This window comes from Paralichthys olivaceus, chromosome 7 (genome assembly GCF_024713975.1).
Source record: "Paralichthys olivaceus isolate ysfri-2021 chromosome 7, ASM2471397v2, whole genome shotgun sequence".
Lineage (NCBI taxonomy): Eukaryota > Metazoa > Chordata > Actinopteri > Pleuronectiformes > Paralichthyidae > Paralichthys > Paralichthys olivaceus.
Window position 1 is genome coordinate 5,810,528 of NC_091099.1, and position 18,153 is coordinate 5,828,680.

The 18,153-nt window shown below is 43.2% G+C and overlaps 1 protein-coding gene across 2 annotated transcripts in view; it reads left to right on the top strand.

Moving 5' to 3' along the window:
* Positions 1 to 17,792, top strand: part of LOC109642332 (neural-cadherin-like) — an 84,820-nt gene extending 67,028 nt beyond the window's left edge. For both annotated transcript variants that reach the window (XM_069528261.1, XM_069528262.1), the window contains exons 26-33: positions 1,499 to 1,622; positions 2,657 to 2,840; positions 3,116 to 3,282; positions 6,150 to 6,414; positions 7,048 to 7,231; positions 9,631 to 9,878; positions 14,991 to 15,145; positions 16,743 to 17,792. In XM_069528261.1, coding sequence (XP_069384362.1) covers positions 1,499 to 1,622; positions 2,657 to 2,840; positions 3,116 to 3,282; positions 6,150 to 6,414; positions 7,048 to 7,231; positions 9,631 to 9,878; positions 14,991 to 15,145; positions 16,743 to 17,303 — 1,888 coding nt within the window. In that variant the 3' untranslated portion in view covers positions 17,304 to 17,792. The remainder of the gene's footprint in view (positions 1 to 1,498; positions 1,623 to 2,656; positions 2,841 to 3,115; positions 3,283 to 6,149; positions 6,415 to 7,047; positions 7,232 to 9,630; positions 9,879 to 14,990; positions 15,146 to 16,742) is intronic.
* The last annotated feature ends 361 nt before the right edge of the window (positions 17,793 to 18,153 follow it).

Genomic DNA, 18,153 nt, shown 5'->3' on the forward strand with positions numbered 1-18,153 from the left:
TGAAAAGATTATATAACGTCTTAAGGCTGAGGTGGGACTGTACAATGAATGTCCATCCATCCATCAGTCAAGTCAAGTAGCATATTCCAGACGTCCGTCTCCTCAGCTGTGCTTTTCAGCTCTTCCTGCGGTATCCTTACGTGTTCCCAGACCAGATGGGATATCTATTCCCCCCAGCGAGTTCTGGGTCCACCCGGGGGTCCCCTCCCAGTAAACCTCCAACTGAAGGCTCGGTTACACACCCGGACCTCAACTGTCCCCTTTTAATGTGAAGGAGCAGCGGTAGAACTCCGAGCTCTGTCTGAACTTTACCCATTATCTATTAAGGGTTGTCGGTGGAGCTGTAGCCAGGTGACATGGAGCGACCCTGGACATGATGCCAACGTAAAGCAACCATTCACCCTCACATTTAACCTGTGCGCTCTCTTTGGGAGCCGGAGTATCCATGTGAACACCCTCTTGCTGTGGGGCCGCAGTGCGAACCACTGCCTCCTCCTCTGACCTGCCCCTAAAAATGAATCTTTAACATTTAGATTACACTTCACAAAGTTGGTCCAGCATTCAGAAACAGAAATGTCCTCAATATACTGTTTATTTTGCAAACTGTAACCCCCCCCCCCCCCCGCCCTTAAATTTCCCAGAAACACTTTGTTCAGTAAATAATATGTAAAATGGTGTTTATGTACAAACTGTATCATTTATCAGAATCAAATCAGGCTCTTTCCCACTCGAGGTTCAATTTCTCAGTGGAGCAGGCAGTCCTCCTCTCTGGGGGGAAGAAACTGCTGATGAAATCCTCCGGTATAATCCTTAAAACCGCCAGCTAACCTTTCTGACTACGTCTCTGCAAACAGCCACGTTTTGCTTTGCCACAGCTGAGTTTGTTTATCCCCATCGTGAGCACGGCCTGCCACTGCGCTCATTGTTTTGTTGTGTAAATACATTTAATGAATTTAGAAAAAAATTTACATAAGAGCTGCTATTAATTTTAATAACTTATACATTTTAAGAACCTTGAATAACTTTTCACTGTGTGTCCTCCCCTCAACTTATTAGGTAATACAGATAGTAACTGCATTAAATAGGGAATATGTGTTAACTATAAGTTAACAGGCTGAAAGTGAAAGTGTTTCATCTCCTCGTGTGGAGCCAGTCTGACTTTTGAAAGTGGCAGAATTGCTTTTGCTGAATTGGTGAATGTTTTGATCTTTTTTGGCAAATGCATATATTTTCAAAATAAGGGAAAAAAGATAGAAGAAGAAGGTGTCATAGTTGTTGTCTGGAACCAACAATAGCGATGACAGCCTCAGCAGGAAAAGATTTTTTAAGTGTGTGTGTGTGTGTGTGTACGTGTGTGTGTGTGTGTGCGTCTTCTCCTCTGCCTGCGTTTTGTGTGTCTTCCTATCGCGAGGTGTGTTTTGATTTGTAGCCATGAGATCTTTCATGGTGGCTGATTCATTTTCGTCTTGTATATTGATGGTTGCTTTTTCATTTCCAGGTACTTGAATGGGAGCCATGTATTGCAACTCGGAGGGGTCAGCAGGAACATATCATATGAATACCCGCAGCTGCATCACAAACACTATACCGGCTGTATAAGGAACCTGCTCGTGGACAGCAAGGTAAGGTCTGTGGCGTGGCTTGTGGCTTGTGGCCTGTTTAGATGACTCCATCGCGATATTGCATCCGTGGAAGACGGGCTGTTTGAGTTCTGGAAGACTCTACATCAATAGGAGAATGATGTCACTCACTTTCGCTCCTGGTCAAAGTCCCCCTCACTGTGTGTCTGCAGCCAACAATGCCAAGTATAAATATATTCCATCCATGTTTTCATACCTTTTTATCGTAGACGTACAGTTTATACTTGATCCCAAAAAGGACAGTTGTGGAGGAAGCATTGAGATCATAAACTGAAAGCAGTAATAATGTTTTGTTCCACATGATAGTCCTGCATCGAATTGTAGAGTTGTAATTAAAGATGCCCTGTGGAGATTTCTGTGATGCATTGTGCAGTTTTCGCATGTGCATTGTTTGCATCCATGTTTTATTTTGTTGGTGCGTTGCTTTGTTTTTTGGTCGATTACCACAAACTGAGTTAGAGGAGCAAGGCATGAACATTGTGACATTCTACAGACACATTTCAACTTAACGGTCACTGCTCGATACCATTTCATTGGTGCAAATTAAATCTTTCAATTATCTTTTTTTTTAATTGTCTTGCAACATTAATTCTGATTAGTTGTGTTTCATCTGTCTTTGGTGTTTAGCAGATTTTTAGAATGAATTCAGTATTCTGGTATTTCTAGTTTAGGTCTACATCTTATTTTCTGTATTTTTTTTACTTTGCCGCTGTCGCAGTTAAACCTCCCTGTGAGGGATCAATAAAAATTGATTTTCTTCTTATTTTAAAAAGAGACGATATTATTATAAAAATATAACTTTTCAGAAATGCAAAATCAAAATGCAATATATCTGCAATTACATATCATTTTATTGTATCTTACATTTAATGATAAGATGTAATTATCAATTTGCAATCACATTTCCTTTTGCTTATCGTCTATGATTACAAGGACAGAGAAATCCTGCCTTTTCATTTCCTGCTGATTTATTCCCCTCTTCATACTTTCTCTCCTCCTCTCCTTCTTCAATTCAGCTGTACGACCTTGGCTCCCCAGCTGAATCCTCCAACACTGTGCCAGGCTGCTCTCTTATTGATGACCAATGCACCAACATGGAGCAGCCTCCCTCCTGTGGCAAGAGGGGTCGCTGTCACAGCAAGTGGGGCTCCTTCAGCTGCCTCTGTGAGCCGGGGTTTACGGGGCCACTGTGTGATCAAGGTGAGCATGTAGAGCTACTTTTAATTGACCGTGAGGTTTTCATGGAAAGTACAGTGCGATCTCTGTGGAGCCGGAGATTTGAAACTTCAGAGTGTGTTCAAATAGGCAGCGTGGGAAATTGTGTGTTCCAGAATGTCACTGTGCTGCTGTGGGAAGATAACCTCGCCTTACGTAAAGTGCTTTGGTAGAACAGCACGCCCTCGCTGTGATATCCAAGTTCCCACGTGACAGCTGAATTAATTGAACAAGTCTTTGTTTTGTTTTTGATTGACAAGTGGCTCCAGAGTTTTCCTTTGACGGCCGCAGCCACATCCAGTTCCAGCTCTCGTGGTCCCTGCCCGCACGCCAGACCAGGGTCCAGGTCGGGGTCCGGACACGTGCCGGTGCCGGTGTCATCCTCAGTCTATTCTCCCAGGAGCAGAATGAATACCTTCGTTTAGAGGTGAGTCATGGCCGGTCACCCCCCTCCACCTTGACAGCTCTGATTGTCTTGTTTGTGAGCCTAAAGTGATGATTAGGGCGTGCACAATTATTGCTACAAATGCTTGTCAGGCTGAGAGTGAGTAATAGGGGGGTTGGAGACACATGGGTGGATACTGAGGGGGCTGGTGATTGACATATGTATGTTCCCGACAAGGTCTTTTGGTAAATCCACAGAATGCTGCTCTTTTATTCAAGGTTATTTCTGTCTCTGCTTAATGTTTCAAGCACAATTTGGTTTTGGCAAAGGCAAGGAAACGTTTGCACTGTAGTCCGAGCGCAGAGCGGAGGTCAGATCCCCTGCTCTGTACTTAAGGGCTTGGACACAGTTCGCTTCAAGTGGTGAGCTCAAAGTCATGCTGCTCGTTTCCCACAGCCGCGGTGGAGAGGTGCTCACGCTGCGCGTTTTCTTCAGGAGTAAAGTGTGCTTCACTTTGACAAACCTTTATTGAAGCACACCTCTGCTGCCCGACTCGCTCCTGAGTGGCTATGAAGCCAGTCTTTCTTCTGTCTCGGTGACTGACAGGCTGAAAGTGATCAGCGACTGGAGGTAAATGGTTCAGTCAGGCCTCGTGCTTGTGGCTAACTCACAGGTGAGTTACAGTCTCTGTTGAATAATCCACACCAGCACTGGTTCTGACAAGCATCTTGTCTTTGTTGTGACTGTCATTTGTTAGACTGCATTGTTCAAAGCGTCAGCCTCGTCTCTTGTGCTTCTCTGGGTCTTTACACAACATGAGGAGAAGCAGCATTGTCCTCTCCTCTTGCTGAAGCCTCACAGTGACAGGAAGAGGCTGTAGCCTTTACTGTATGTGGGCTATGAAAACCTCTGTGGAGCTGAATTGGTGAGATGTAAAAGACAACTGGTGTCTGTCTGAGACAGCACACTGAAGCATTTTTTTTTAGGCCCTGTTGTCTCAAAGCTCTTAAAAACACTTTGAGCACAAGCCTGGTGTGTTTGCAGACAACAAGCCCTAATTTAAAGGACTGTCTCTCTCTCCCCCCCCCCTTTCTTTTTCTTAAGGGTAGATATTGGATAGAGTGCACACTGAATAAATAACAACACTTTCATACAAAGGTTACAAGGGGCCAGCTGGGTATAAACAGCGTTCAGCTCTCTGAGGAGTACGGTGTCTCTGTAAAGAAAACATTTATCTAATGCAGTCTGTGAAGGACCATTCAGAGCAACTTATGTGCACTAGTTTGTCAGAGACCACCAACCCGTAAGAATAGTGAAACTCTGAACAATAAAGCTTCTCTTTCGTTTTTTTTGTTGCATTAATGAATTGAGTTCGAAAGGTTCTTTAGAAATTCCGACTTCAGAAAGTCGCTTGAACTTTTTGTGCTTAACAGTGATTGTGTAGATCTCTGGAGGCACGGAGGAAAGTTTGTATAAAAAAAAAATCTGATTTCTTTTTTTTTCCTGTATATTGATTGAGTTCTTTGTCCTTTGTTCATTTTTGTTGTGGACTTGAGGGCAGGATGAGACAGCGGGGAGAGCAGAGTCAGCTCTGTGCGTGTGCGTACTGTGCATGTGCGTGTGTCCGCACGTCCAGTGGGGGAGAGGCATTTGAGATGCCCATGCTGAGGGAGCAATAGTTAATGCAGACTGGGCTGAATGTGAATTATCTTGCCCCACTGTTTCCAATTAAGCTTTGGACATGTACAAGCTGCAGTTATGGGAGCCCCTCATTGGTTAAGTCCATTGTGTTCGCTCATCCTTAACTGCTGAAGATAATTGTTGTTTCTTGTATACCTTCCCTTCGGGAAGACTCTGGCTCCTGCCATGCAGTGATGTGAGCTCCAGCGCTGCAAAGCAAAGCATCACGGCTGCAAAAATTACCGTATTCATTTTTACCACTGAAATTTTGAAGCCACATTTCTGGCAGATCCACCACAAGTGTCTTTTCCTGGTATAGCTACATTTCACAATGTTTGCCTGGCCCAGCCTTTTCTACACCACGGGATCTGGCCTACTTCCTCTAATGTTGCTCTGCTACGAGATCTGTTTTTGCCCATCAACACGTCTGTGGCAGGCGTCCAGGTTTGTCAGTCAAGAATTTGTGTCAGTCGATTTTACAATTTCATCCAGACAATGAAAGGAAAGCCTTGAAATCCACACTAATACAATACTGTTTAAGCAGCTAATGACATAACAGAGCAGCTTGTTTTACAACACTGCAAAAGTCTCTAGTGGGAGAGTTATGGATTTCTGGGGGGCTGATGCCAATTCCAATATTTGCAGGTAAAAAACTGCTGAAACATATGATGATTCAATGATTTTGTTATCAAACCCTAATGACAAAGAAATGTAATTGATATTTTATATTTACTTTAAAGACTCTAAATTGAGCGTATAAGTGAATTATTTACTCAAACTTTTTTTTTTTGGCTCACCCCTGTATTTCAATAATCTAAACAAGATGAAATAACAGCAAAGAGAGTGAGAGGGATAGACAAACATGATTGAACAACGGTTGTCATTTGTTTTGTTAAACATTACACCCAGGTTTCTGGCTGCAGGCTTGATGTTTGATGCCAGGGATCCAACATCTCTCTGTATAATGGGGATGGACTTCGATGGACCGAAGAGAATAACCTCACTTTTGTTTTCACAAAGTTGTTTTTGAGTTTGAGAAGGTTTTAGGACATTTTATTTCAGAAAGACAAGATAAAAGGTGATTCAAATGGGATTTTATCAAACAGTAAAGGGCCGAGGACAGTGCCTTGGGGAACACCACAGAATAAGGCTTATATCAGCTGATAATATTGGCTAACCCATATACTGGTCTGGTATTGACACCTCAAATGTGACGCCGGTTTTCTCAGGTTATTCAGGGTCTCCTGGCTGTTTTCTACAACCTCGGGGATGGCGACTACAATATCACGCTGCCCTACCATCGCCTCGACGACGGAGAGTGGCACGACGTGACGCTGGATCGGTACGGCAGAGAGTTCACCCTGCAACTGGATGGAGGCGGAGGACGGCGAGAGGTTGGAGTCTCACCTGGGCGGAGTCAGGAAATCATTATCGACCCCTCGGCGGTGATGATTGGAAACTCTTTTCCCTCAGGACACAACCGGAGCTTCCTCGGTGGGTTAAGCTACAAATCAGACGGAGTGAACGTCAATAAGATAAATGAGTGAATGGATGAATTGTTAGATGAGTGGAAAAGTGAAAGGATAATTATTAAATGAATTAAAATGTAATCCAAAAACAGTGCACTTGTACACCTTTTAAATGTAATAGGCACATCAAGGATTCAGTTTTATCTTTCCCACATACTGGTGTTTCTACATTTCACAGCCTGGCCCAAAGGTGTTTTGATCCCTTAGTTTCAAGGAGATGAGATAAAGTGAGTCAGTGACTCTGATCTGTATTTAAATGATGTGTTAGACCATGCACTTCCCACAGAGTGAGCAAACTAACCAGCAGAGAAAATATCCTCCTAAAAAAAAAATTTAAAAAAAAGCATTGCATGCTGACAGCTTAGCCTTGGGCTGTTTGTGTGTTTGTGTGCGTGAGAGCGCGCAGGGGTCTGCAGGTGTGTCAGCGAGTCGGTTTTTGTGTGTGTGCGTTTGTGCATTAGAGTTTACACCCCTGCCGTGGTGTAAATGCGAGTTCATAAAAGATGTTGCCTGAGGACTGGTGTTTGAGTGTGTCTTTTGGCATTGTAAACTTTCTGTTTTTCATCTCCTCCTTTGTTTCTCTCTCTCTCTTCACCAGGCTGTTTGCGAGATGTAAGATTCAACGGCCATTTCCTCTCCCTGGACAGAGAGCAGCCTTCAGAAGGGCTTCAGGTGGTCACCTCGCAGGGCGTCTCTGTCGGCTGTTCTTCAGACGCCTGCAGGAAACATCACTGCTCTGCTCCCCTGGTCTGCGTGGACCTCTGGAGACACCACGAGTGCAGGTACAGTAAATATACACAGAGTCAAAAAGCTGGGTTGAAAATGAGGCTTCTCCGGATGCAGGCACATTATGTTGATATCTGCAGCCATACATCCAGAGGCAAGGATGGGGTAACACAGCCTTGCTCGTAATAAAATTAGTAACGCCAACGCTCAACTTGCAAATTATATTAACAAATGAAGTGAAGAAACCACACACACCTGCACTGTAGGGATTTATCACAGGGGGTAGACTGAAACACTGAAGCTGCTACAAGGTGGGTCACATTGGGTTGAATCATTTGTCAGCTTTAAACCAGGCCTGGCAATCAGCACGTAGATGCATGACTTTCCAAAGCAACGCAAGACAAAAAAAGATCCAATTAAGACAAATCTTCCATGAACCAGACTGCAGGTGCAGCGGTACAGAAATATCAGCCGCAAAAAGTAATATTTCACATATGGACAACAGAGTTACCGTGATGATGATGATAATAATAATAACAAACCTAATTTCCTCCGACAACGTTTGTTTCTTAGTCAGCAGGATTACACAAAAACTCGGGTGCAGCATGAAAAGTTTTTTAACATGGTGAGATCTGCTGCTAGCCTTGGCGGAGGTATGCGTCCTATTATACCAAAATACTCCTCAATGTGCTTATGCTAACAATAATGAGCTAAAACAATTAAAGTACAACAGATACATATTTTTATATAAATAACAATATAGTGGGTTTGTAAATTGACCCAGGAAGGAGTCCTGAAGCTATGATTTCTGTTTCTCTAATGAGGAATGTAATGACACTGCGACAGGGCTCGTTTGTATTGATGAACCCATTTATTTTGGCCACTTTAGTGAAGAAGCTCTAAAACACGTCCTACTTCGCACCAAACAGCTCAAACTGTTGATTTGCTGGAAAATATATTGGAGCATTTAGCAGCTAAAGCGCTACATATTTCCCCCAGGAGACCAAAAATCTGCGTTTTACATCCATCAGGTGACCAGAACCACGGCTGCTCTGAAACTGCTGGACGTGTAAATGAGCTGTACATTAACACACGTCAGCCAATAGCAACTTAGAGTTGTTGCTATGCAAGTGCTGCCCCCATGTGGCCAAAGAAATCTGAGTTCGTCATTTTGAATAAAGTTTGGCACCACTTTTTAACAACATGCAGTAGATGGACCTCTGGACTTGTTTACAAGAACACAACATCTGAAAAACATTTAATAATAATAGTTACACTTTTATATAAAAAGAGAAGCAGGTCATAAAATGTTAGGGAATAAGGGACATAAAATCAAAGGGGAATAAAATTAAGTTACACAAGAGTTTTTAAAGACACTGAATATGTTGCCTGTCTGATCTCCATGAATGTTTTTGGACAGTTTGAGAGTTTATAAGTTCCTGATGCATTTTAGAGCAAGCACATTTATATCTTTTTAAAAGCAGAATTTAAATGTAAGGCAACCAGTCACACCACATCATCAGGAGTTACTCCCTATTAGAAAGTGTGAAACTCATGATTTATTCATCTAGATCAACGATTTACCAGCGTTTGAAACTGTAGCCTAGAATCATTCTTATTAATGACCTATAATTAAGCATTAGTAAAATATGCATTAACTGATAAAGTTTCCAATTATTTAGTACCACTGAGGTGAAAGTTGTTTGTGTCCACTCCATATCGTAAAGACGGTTGAGTACATACATAAAGAGGATGCACTTTAATTATTAACGACTTAAATAATTAGCCCACTCATTAATATAACATGAATTAATTTATGCAGATCATAAACTCGTTGGGTAAGTCGTACAGTATGTGCATCGAAGTGTGTTTAATGCTCTGGTGAGTTTCTGGCTACACCCTTGAAATCAAAGTGTCCACCAGATGGCGGCTGGGCCTGAGCTCGGCCCAGTTGCACTGCGTGTCTAATAGTGTGTCAGCCTCAGAGAATAGTGTGTAACTGCAGCGACTATCTGAGTCCCAGCCGCCCCTTTAAACTCTGCAGGACCACTGTGTCTCCTGTCTGCCATTTCAAGTGAGGGACTTCTCACTGCGGCTGAATATCCATATTCTGTGATTGCAGCACAGCCTCAGGATACAAAGCACTGAGAGACGCAGGGGTGAAAGATATTCAGGGGATATTTTGTACAAATATACCGAGGGACTTGAACTGCAAAGCCAATCTTAGCTTCTCGGGTTCTCTTTTGTGTTTCTTCTTATAGTTCAGTCGACACTGTATAACCTTCAAAGAGCATATCTTTGAATCTGATATAAGAGGTGCAACTCCCGAGGGATTTATTTTATACACTGTCAGCGCAGGTTTCAGAGCTCTGTAGATTTCAGTCTTCGTTTCATCTGCAAACTTCTCGAGTGTCTCTTGTCTCTGGCTACAAATCGCTGTCTCCTCTCCACACAGGTGTCCTCCAGGCCACCTCACCAAAGAGAGCTCCTTGGGCAAAGTATGCGTCTACACCCTGTGCGCCAGCCGGCCTTGTCGCCACGGCACCTGTGTGGCTCACTCCCCGTCCCGCTACTCGTGCCACTGCAGCGAGGGCTACCGGGGGCGTCACTGCGAGGTGACGCTCGCCATGTTCCACGAGGACGGCAACAGCCTCAGCCTCAGCTCCATGTTCGCCATCAGCATCTGTGTCATGGCCTTTCTAGGTAGCTATGTCGACTACGTCCTCTTCTACCTGTGGTGACAACCCTGTCGTCATCTTCTTTTTCATCTCATGTCTTTGTTGTTCTTTTCCATTCTTCATCTGTAATAAGCTGATTTCCATCCTGTTGTGCTTGTATTTTTTTGTTTGTTGCCATCCTCATGGTATAATTCTTGCATTATGTTTGCTTATATCTGTAACATCTGCTGTTTTTCACCCCTGTTTGCCTCCGTGAAATCATTCATACACATCGTGTAGCTGTATTGATCTCTTGAGCTGTGCCAGGATGTGATTTCTCCATGGGAGGTTGGTGAAAAACCTGAAACAAATATCTGGAGTGGAAGAGAAGAAGGGAGGAAAACATTGTACATCGTAATTTGTGATTCACTGGGAAGGTGTAAAAGTCCCCGCAGGACCAGGGCGCTTCTTTATGCGTGTTTCCGAGTTTCATCACTTCTGTGTCTTCTGTCTGTTCCAGTGATACATTCTGACTTCAGAAGTCAATTTCACTCTCAGTCTTACTTTTTATCTGTCCAACTTATTTTATACCCCCCCATCCACTCATTTCACCACTGCTAGGTCTTTCTTTACCTTTACATCCCACATATCTGTACACAGGGTTTATTTGACCAAGTCATCCTGCATGCATGTGTCTTTATTGTGCACTTTTTGATGTTATGCACAGGGATTACAATTGAAATCGATAAGATAGATAAGATGAGATATCAAAAGTATGGACCAAAAACATTTCATGCTAATTCTAAGAGGTTTATTTAGTTTAATACCAATAATGTTTTTATCAAAATCACTTCCACTCTTAAGGTTGAAGTTGGTTATCATCAAGGGATTTTAGGTTTATAAGATAATTCAGATATTTTAAATCTGACAGTTTTGTGAATTATTCTCTCTCACACACATACAGACAAATGCTCGGGCCAAGATTCCTGTGGTCAGACATCTGGCAGCATGCAGCATGCATTAAAAAACTGTGAGCAGAAGGAAAATTGGCTCGTTTATAAAAGACTTTGAGTCAAAATACAAGTTTCAAAAACACATTGACTGCTCACAACAGCAGCCATTGTGTCTCCTCACAAGACTTTCACTCTCTGAGGAACTGCTTTGTTCGTCTCTGATGGAGAATGATGCGGCGAATCAGTGTTTACGTTTTGTGATGGATAAACATATGTGGTGCGAGACTGTGACTTCAACATAACAGCCCCCCCATGTGGAGGCAGTTATGTTGAAGTCAGATGGCTGGAACATTGCCTGCAATGAAAAAAAGTGTTCCTTTAATCCAAACACTTATTTATGATTTTGGACTAGAAGGACTTAAAAAAGGGTCAAATGTTTGAGATGATCTACTGACACTCAAAAGGCTTTAATGAGCGTGGGACCCTTAATTAAAGCATATAATTAGCATAGCATTCTTCAGTTTCTTTAAGTTCCTCTGTACTGCAACTGCAAAGTACAATTTATAATTTCTGAATGAAATGCAACTATATATATATATATATATATATATATATATATATAATATATATACAGTGTCTATAGACTCTTAAATCATTGACCATCTACATCACTTCTGGGGCTTTATGTTTGTTTGAAACTGGTTTTTAGCTTCACATAGATATTTATTTATTTCGGGGGATACTTGAAAAACTAAAAATGATTTATCATGTATTTCAGGACTAAACGTTACACTAACACAGTCTCAGCACATTCACTGCTAAAGCGCAGAATGCAGTCAGCACAAAAGGTGAGAGGATTATTCTTTATTTGTGGGTAAAATAAAAAAGGAAATCTCACAATAAACAATTTAAACTGTGATAAATAAGAACACAAGAATAACGGGGGCCGTGATAATCGTATCAATTCTTCACTCAATTCCTCACATTTGGTGTTTGTTGGCTCGGTGTGAAAATGATTAATCGGTCCAGCTGCTGATTAATTTTCCGCTGATCGATTAATCAGCTCAGTGTTTCAGCTCGAGACTTGATCCTGTTAACGACGCCGGCCCACTTGTATAAGCAGTTCTGGGTTGATGCCGTTATTCTATGTTGTGTGTGGTCTACTAGCATCAAGATTCAAAATAAACCTATAGCATGTGCAGCCAGCAGAGGCTTTTTAAACATGTATGCATTGATATGGTGAAACAAACCACCACTCCTGTATCAAAACAGATGAGCTACCCCTTTAATTCTTTGTCAACACTCGGGACAGGGCCGAGTTAATTGCGTTAAAGGGTAGCTGAGGGAATGTGATTTCTCGCATCCTCACAAGGACGAACGTGCGTGTGCGCGAGCGGCTTGCATGTTGTTGCACTCACTACCCTCTGTAGGGCCACATCGCTGTTTATGAGTCTTTCTGTCAGAGCCGGGCTTATAAAACGCTTGGGCAATTCAATACTCTGTCCCTGCCTTTATAACTGACTCAACATTCCCTGCAGGGCATGTGGCCGGTATTGGGACATCAGTTATTCTGACACTTGAGAGTGAAGCGTATAAAGCGGTCTTCAATATTTGATAATGAATTCAAAGATGATAAAGTGGGGCCTTGGCCTAATTCATGAAAATCCATGTGTGTAGCCCCATTTGAAGTGGCTTGCCCGCTGTCGCTGATGAGGCATTTATATTCAAGGATCAAATTTTTCACATTTAAAAGAGTCATTGTTTGACGACTGCATATTTTCAAGCTTATTATTCAAATAAAACGGCTCAATTAATCTTAGTCTTTACAAGTAGAGCCAGTTTTACCTCATGATCAACACTCCTCGATCCAGTGGTTGGGTTTTAATGACCAGCTGGTTATACAACAGTTGTTCAGCGATGATCCTCATCAGGAGCCACTGCCATAAGTACACACTTGCGCTCCGCGAGACTTCTGGCTGGGTGCTAAATTAAAAGGGGACTCCTGCTCTGCCTCAACATGCATTAAAAGTTAAAGCAATCATCCATTATTAAGTTTTACACAAGCCATCACACGCCGAGCAGAGTGCGAGTTCAGCGTGAAGCTACAGACGGAGCCAGATGAGCCGATGTCTGTCCAGGCCTCATTAGTCCAGCAGCAAATTTGACGCTCTTGTGTTTCTGAAGGATGGAAGAAATGATTCTCCCATATGGGCCTGTGAATGCCAAGTGATCATGTAAAGTGCCTGTTCTTTCTTTTTTTTTTTTATGTTCCCTGAGAGATTTAATAAATAAATCATTTTTCCAACTCGTCCCCATCGTTCACCTGTCTCATTTTCCTCCTGTTGCTTCGTCCGTTCGCTCCCAAAACCCTTCATTTTGAATCTGCCTCATTTTTCCCTCCCTGAGCCTGAGTGAAAGGGTTAAGTGGTGTTGACCAAGCTACACTGTGTGTTGTAGTTGTTTACTCGACACTCATTCATAATGCACCGTCTGGTCCAGGCTAACATCATAATACCCTGTTGGTTAGAGAGCAAAGAAGCAGCAGCATTACGGATTGATGAATGACTGCGAGGTCTGTTCTCCACCCTGGGTGATATTGATCTCACTGGAATGTTGCTGCTCACACACACACGCAACCAGCAGAGTGTGTCAGCAAATGTGTGTTTACCTGTGCCTAATTGTGTGTGTGTGTGTGTTTGTGATGGAGGGTTTGGTGCTTCAGTCCCTCTGCTCTGTGCATCAAACTGCCCCCCCCCACAGAGATGTGTTTAATACCAGCTCAGGTGATGTTGGGGGTTGAGGTGAGCGCACGCCTGCAGGCAGATCCTCGGAGCAGGTGATTCTGGAGGTGAGGAGGAGGGACCTATTGCCCGGTTGGCTCCACGCCTCATTGAGATTCTAGTGTTTTCTGCCAGGGCGCTCTGGATGCTGCGGTGAAGGAGCTGGGTCAGCTGATCAATAGCCGCTCTCCCCTCCATCCACCGTTGGCTGAGGAGTAGGGGGGTAGGGGGGCTTACAATCTCTTTGTTTCTACGTGATTTGTTAGCAGCATAGAAATAGAAAGGTGCAACAGCTGAGGTGTTAAAAGATATTCCGGGCAGCGAGTAGACAGAGGTGATGCTTTTTAAGCAGGGAGAAGCTCTCGGGGAGTTGTTTTTTCTCGTCTTTGTTAGGGCGACCCCCAAAGAGCCACCGGTGCGTTATTATCTTTTGAAGGAATTACTTTTAAAAATCCAGACTAATGTGATTACCCCACATTTCTCCAAAGATTTCCAATTAAACCGATACTTGGCACACACCATATAAACTCTTCTAGTTGAAATGGATCCCATCTAGTGTGAGAGATAAAAGCAGAGGCCAGACAGAGGCCAGAGAGGGACTGAAGATAGGAACAGCGAGAGTCTTAATGAGTGAGGAAGACAAAGACGGGGGGAAGTTCCGATGGAAAGAGAGAGAGAGAGAGAGAGAGAGACCAAAAAAAAGTTGCTAAGAAATACAGATTAAAACAAGAAAGAGTCTGAACTTGTAAAAACAGATAGCAAGGAGGAGGGACAGAGAGGGAGGGGTGGCAGATGGGAGAAAAATACTGGTTGAGATTAATGGACTTTAAAGGTCAGTCCAGCATGTTGTATAATTCAGCACACAATAGCCGTGATTGATGTGTATGCTTTAGGACCTTTTCCTGCTCGGCTCCTGCAGCACTCCTCTCCGCGTTCGGCCGAGCCGCGGAGGCTTTGTGTTTAAGCTGGGAGGAGTACAGATTCAGTTAATAGGTTTCCGAGGAGCTGTGGCGTTTGATAAGACGGCGAGCATCAAAGGGAAATAGGTGGGAAGGTGGGGCCCCCGTTTCCATGCGTGCTCCATTAGTATGTCTTAACTGTGCAGTCAATGCAAATAATAGGTTCTACAGGAGAAATCAGTGTGAGGTTTCCAGGCAGAATATTAGTCGGCATTATCTATTTATCCACAAGGATGTTGACTTGTTCTATTGCATCTGATTTAAAAATGCATATATTCATTTTGTTCAGCCGTCTGGTGTCATTGCTTTCCGCTCACGTTGTCGATTTCATTTACACCCAGAGATATGTTTTTCTTCTCAGCATCTCAACTGTAATTATGTGAGCGCCGTCTTACTCACTCACTCCCCCCTCCCTTCCTCCCCCCCTGGCCCCTGCTGTGTTAACCTGCTCTCTGGCACCCCTCAGTGTTGATGCTGGGCCTGTTTCTCTACTCCTGCTGGAGGAGGCACAAGGGCCTGAAGGAGGGCGTGTATCATGTGTCGGCGCACCACGGCGAGTGGGAGGACATCCGGGAGAACGTGCTCAACTACGACGAGGAGGGAGGAGGCGAGCAGGACCAGGTGAATACATATATAAGAAGTGTTTAAGGAGACGAGGGAGGGCGTCCACACTAGGAACAAATATGTCACTTACTTAATTTCTCCTGTCCATGAGTTTTAAATGCCACTGGGTTATATTTAAGGAAATAAAACAACACAAATAAGGGCAGAAAGTAAATCAGCAAAGATTTACAGCACTGAGTTAATGGTGCCAAATATCTATTCCCTGGAGATCTGTGTGACTGAGGGAGCGAGTACAATGTTTTGCAATTTATCTCCACAACCTTAACTCAGGTCCTTTAACAATATTTATCGAGATAATTATCGATATCGACTGATATGACATCCAGAGGAACGTGTTTGACTGTATTGAGGAAGGCGAAGGGAAGCAGGTGAACATAAAGTATAGAGGTGGTATTTAGAGATGCAGCGAGGGGGGGGGGGGGTTAAATTCACAACCTTCACTTATTGCGATAATTATTGATAGCGACTGATGTGACATCTGTGACAACTACAGGAAAGGTGAAGTCCACACCAGGAACAAATATGTCACTGGCTTCAGTTCTCTTGTGTTTTAAATGTCAAAGAAAATAAAACAACATGAACAATGGCTGAAAGTAAAATTGACATTAACAGAGCGGTGTTTATTTGAGCCTTCAAATAAAAACCAAATGATAATACATTGACCAGAGTTTTGTAAAAAAAATTGTGTTTGTCATTCTATGCTCAATTAAGAGTTTAAAACCCTCACCTTCATTCAGGAGCAAAAATCCGTCTTTAGATTTACAAGAACTAATAATGATGTGGCATTTATAACAATACTTTTAGATATTGAAACTACAATGAGGAGGATGGAGGATCAGGTAAACACGTATAGAGCTGGTATTTCGACAGGAAGTAAACGAGTCCACACCAGGAACAAATATGGCTCCTGTTTAGGTTCTTAATTGATTTGGCATCTGGGGGAACGTGCTCAACTACGATGAGGAGCGTGTAGGGGAGCAAGACCAGGCAAACAAGTATAGAGGTGATATTTAGACAAGCAGGGAGATAAATAAACAGGAAATAAAGAGGAGTTCACCCCAGGAACAAATATGGCACTTGCATAAATTCTCATTTCCATGTGTTTTAAATGTCATTGAGTTATTATAACACAAATAATGGCAGAAAGTAAATTAACAAAAACTGTATTAACATTTATCAGAGCTCGGTGTTTGTGCCTTTGAATGAAAACTAAATATCAGTTCCCTGGAGATCTATGCTTTGCTGAAATTAAGCAGTTGGACCCCAATAGCTGTTAATGGCTATGTTTTAATAGAGGTGGAAATAAGACAACCCCCCCCCCCCCCTATTCTCTGCAATCAGATAATTAATTACTTGGCTAATCAATGGGGCTGTTGTTGCCAACATCTATTCCTAAATGCTGGATCTTCGTCTTAGTCTCTGGAGCAGGTTCATTTACCAGCAGACGCATTAGCTCAGCTACACTGCTCTGAGCACAGATTGGTGTCATGTGGCAATGTTGTTTTTCATTATCTTTTTAAATAGATTCAAATGATTGCACAGGAACTAAAAACAAAACCGTCTCTTTCCTTTTCTTCTGTCCCTTTTTTCTCAGAACGCCTTCAACATGGTGGAGCTGCAGCGCTCCCTCCAGCCCAGCCCGGCCCAGTCCCTGCGTTACAGCTACCCACACAGCATCATCTCCTACCCGCAGACCAAGCTTCCCCAGGACAACAACAAGAAGGAGGTGTCCAACGGCAGCGCAGCCATCGCCCTGCGCCTCGCCATCCCCCACTCAGAGACCGAAACCCTGCCGTCACCTCTGACCTTCCGCCGCTCCCACAAAACCCTCTCCTTCTCCAGCCAGGACTTGGCCCGCTACCTGTGCGAGGTCATCAGGGACATGGAGCACCCGGGGGAGCTGGGCACCATGACCACGCCGCGCCGGCCCTCAGGAAAGGAGCGCGGCGTGGCGGCCGTGCGCTCCCTCAGCTCCCTCAGTGCATCTCAGGGTTCAGAGGTCAAGCTCCAGGGGGGCCAGGGCGGCCGGCTGGACAGGTTCAAAACCCTCCGAGCTGTGGTGTGCGATTTGAGAGGAGACCCCAAGGCTCCGGAGGGCCAGAGAGACAAAGTGAAGGAGAGCAGAGGGCAGCTGAACTGTGAGAAGAGCGGCTGAGGCTGCACTCGCAAGGAACTGAGCTGAAGGTTGCAGAAAAGCAGCGCTAATCAGAAGGTGATGGTGGAATCCCAAAGGGAGATCATTAAATGTGAAATACTCTGAGACTGGGAGGTCGCCCAGGGTGTATGTGAAGTTTGCTATAAATGTACTGTATTGATGAAACTCTGAACACTTACGTTCTTTGATATAAAAGATGTTTACCAATGAATGATCAGATGTGATGTATTGTTTACTTGGCATTGCACTGTACAGTATATAATCCACCAGGAAGCACTTTTTGGAGGCGCCGTGTGTCAAAACTTCTCATGTCATGAAAACTCATAAGAGCGATGTCTGCAAGAGAGAAGGCAAATTGTTTTTTTCCTGATGAGAGAACTCGATTCTTTCTGCTGTTAATGATTCATGAAATCATTTATGTGACAGAAATGATTTGGATTCATTTGTATTATCTATTTCCTTTTAAATAAATGAATATCTTTGATACTATTTAGAGCTTGATCTTGTTCAAACACCAGTTCAGATTAATGAACATCAAATCTGCCTTTTTTGAAGATCAAGCCAACTTTAATCATCAAATGTTGCTCATGCTGTGTGTTTGATTTCTTTTTTCTGGTCAGCAGAGGAAAGTAAAAAGTAGAGTTTCTTTCTTATTACCTACAAGTGAATAATCTGTTAGTACTTGTATTATATCTTAGGGTTGGGCAATAAAACAAAAGCAATTATCGCAATATTTTCATCTATATCAAAATAACAAAGGTTCAATATATCAATATAATGCATATGGACAGTGAGGAGGTACAAAACACTCTTGATCCCCACATAGCAAAAGGTCTTGGCCCACATACTG